At 52.7% G+C, this 2,211-nt stretch overlaps 1 protein-coding gene across 1 annotated transcript in view; it reads left to right on the top strand.

Moving 5' to 3' along the window:
• The first annotated feature begins 1,964 nt into the window (after nt 1-1,964).
• LOC104270006 (alpha-1-acid glycoprotein 1-like) overlaps nt 1,965-2,211 on the top strand; it is a 2,081-nt gene continuing 1,834 nt past the window's right edge. The window contains exon 1 of the mRNA XM_009864230.1: nt 1,965-2,075. Within this exon, the coding sequence (XP_009862532.1) occupies nt 1,965-2,075 (111 nt within the window). The remainder of the gene's footprint in view (nt 2,076-2,211) is intronic.

Genomic DNA, 2,211 nt, shown 5'->3' with positions numbered 1-2,211 from the left:
GAAAAAAAGAAAAAGGAAAAAGAAAAAGAAATAAAAGAAATAAAAAGAAAGAAAAGAAAGAGAAAAAAGTTGCTGAGCTGCTCTTTTTCACTGCTGAAGCCCAAACCACTCCTTGGTTGCCCCAGGCGGGCCCTGAGATGCAGCTTCTTGCTCAGGCGGTCACCTTGCCCAGCCCAGCCCCAAACCTCGTGGCCACATGGGGCCCATCGGTGACCACGGCACAGCCCCTGTGGGCTCACGACAGGGACAGGAGGACACGGGTGACCTCACATCCCGTCTCCCGGGTTGCGTCAGGGCACGGGAACGGGCTGGGCTGTGTTTGCTCGCCCCACGGTGCTTCCCCTTCCCGGCAGCTGGAGGGAGGCCCCCCCGGGCGATGGGCCACGGCCACGGCTTTGGGAACACCTGAAAATCCGGCTCGGCTGGGGCTGACCGTCTCTCACGTGAGCTAACCTGGCCTGAAACACACTGTTCGTGGTCAGGAAAAAGCAAATACGTTTAATAAATCAATCAATGCACTTAATTATGAGGCCAGAGAAGGAAGAGATGTAAGACACTGATAAATGGAGAGATTCTACATTTAAAGAAGAAGTGATTTATTCATTTTGTTAAAAGCTTGTTGTTTCCATCCCTTATACCCTCCTCCTCCCACCCCAGGATCTGTTAAACAAGTCCCTGTCTCTACTAGGTGTTTTAGGTCACTTAAAATAATCAGCTCCACATGTTATCAGCACCTGCAGCCCAAAGTCCATTTTATCAGTGCAAGGCTGGGCTGGGATGAGCCGCAAGGCTACCACCAACGGGGAGCTTGGCCAGAAAGGGCGAAACCCCCAGATTTCATGGCTTAAGGGGTCCCACAGAGCTGCTGTCGGGGTAGCTCTGGCACCAGATCAGGACAGCAGCACCATGAGGAGGAGGAAGGAGATGGTGGCCAGTTTGGTTTTTGAATGGTGCAGCTTGTCAAAACCCAGAACAGTCTGGGTTGGAAGGAATTTTTCAAGTCCATCTGGTCCACCCCACCCTGCAAGGAGCAGGGGCATTTCAACTAGACCAGGGTGCTCAGAGCCTCCTCCAACCTGACCTTGAATGTTTCCAGGGATGGGGCTTCTACTACCTCCCTGGGTAACCTGTGCCAGTGTTACACCACCCTCATTGTAAAAAATTTCTGTCTTATATCTAATACAAATCTACCCACTTTTACTTTAAAACGATTATCCCTTGTCCTACACAATAGGTCCTGCTAAAAATACTGTCCTGTCACTTTTATAAGCCCCTTTAAGTAAGGAAAGGCTGCAGTAAGGTCTCCCTGGAGCCTTCACTTCTCCGGCTGAACAACTCGACCCTCAGCCTGTCCTCACAGCAGAGCTCCTCCAGCCCCCAGACCATTTTTGTACCCCTCCTCTGGACCTGCTCCAAGAATTCCAAGTCTTCCCCTGTGCCGAGGACTTCCCTCTCACATGGGATCTGATCCTGCTGTGCACATCAACCTGCGGAGCCCTCCTCACCGTCGCGGTCCTTGTCTTGTCCGAGAGCACACGTGAACCCCAGGGCCAGCCCTGTACGCAGTGAGGAGCAGCCCTTGAGCAGCCGCCACCCCACCCTCGTCATGGGGATCTGTTGCCCTATGGAGGGAAACAACATCCCAGCCCCATCCAGTGCCCCCCAGGCCTCCAAACACACCTGGGGCCAGCCAGGCACCCAAAAACTAATTGCAATTTCCAAGAACAAAAGCTTGTATTGATGAAACCTGGGATTGGTTTGGGCTGTGTGTTTTTTTTCATCTTTTCTGCTTTTGCAAGTTTAATTTCCTCCACCTGCTATTGCTTCATGCCTGAGCAAACACTCCAGCTGCTGAACAAGCACACTGGGGCTGGGGAAGTCCAGCTTTGCGGGCAGCTGTATATAAGGCATAAAGCTGAGCTACATCCCGTCAGTACAGGAGCATCCTCTCAGCCAGCCGGGCAATGTTGGGCTCCCTCACCCTCCTCCTGGCGCTGCCACTCGCCCTCGCCACCGAGCCCACCAACTGCACCCAGCTCGTCCCGGTCACCTTCGACAATGCCACCGTCCCTCGGGTAAGCCCTGCCCTCAGCTCCCATTCTCGCCTTTCCTATCAGCATCACCAGACGTTAAGAGTGCAGGAAGAGGTTATTAACCTAATTGCAGCTCAACGCTCTCACTGCCTGTCTGTGATTATTGTCCTTAAAAAAA

The sequence above is a fragment of the Apaloderma vittatum genome, unplaced genomic scaffold (assembly GCF_000703405.1).
Source record: "Apaloderma vittatum isolate BGI_N311 unplaced genomic scaffold, ASM70340v1 scaffold24682, whole genome shotgun sequence".
Taxonomy (NCBI): domain Eukaryota; kingdom Metazoa; phylum Chordata; class Aves; order Trogoniformes; family Trogonidae; genus Apaloderma; species Apaloderma vittatum.
Note: the sequence above shows the minus strand (reverse complement) of the source record. Positions and strands in the feature narration are given on the sequence as shown.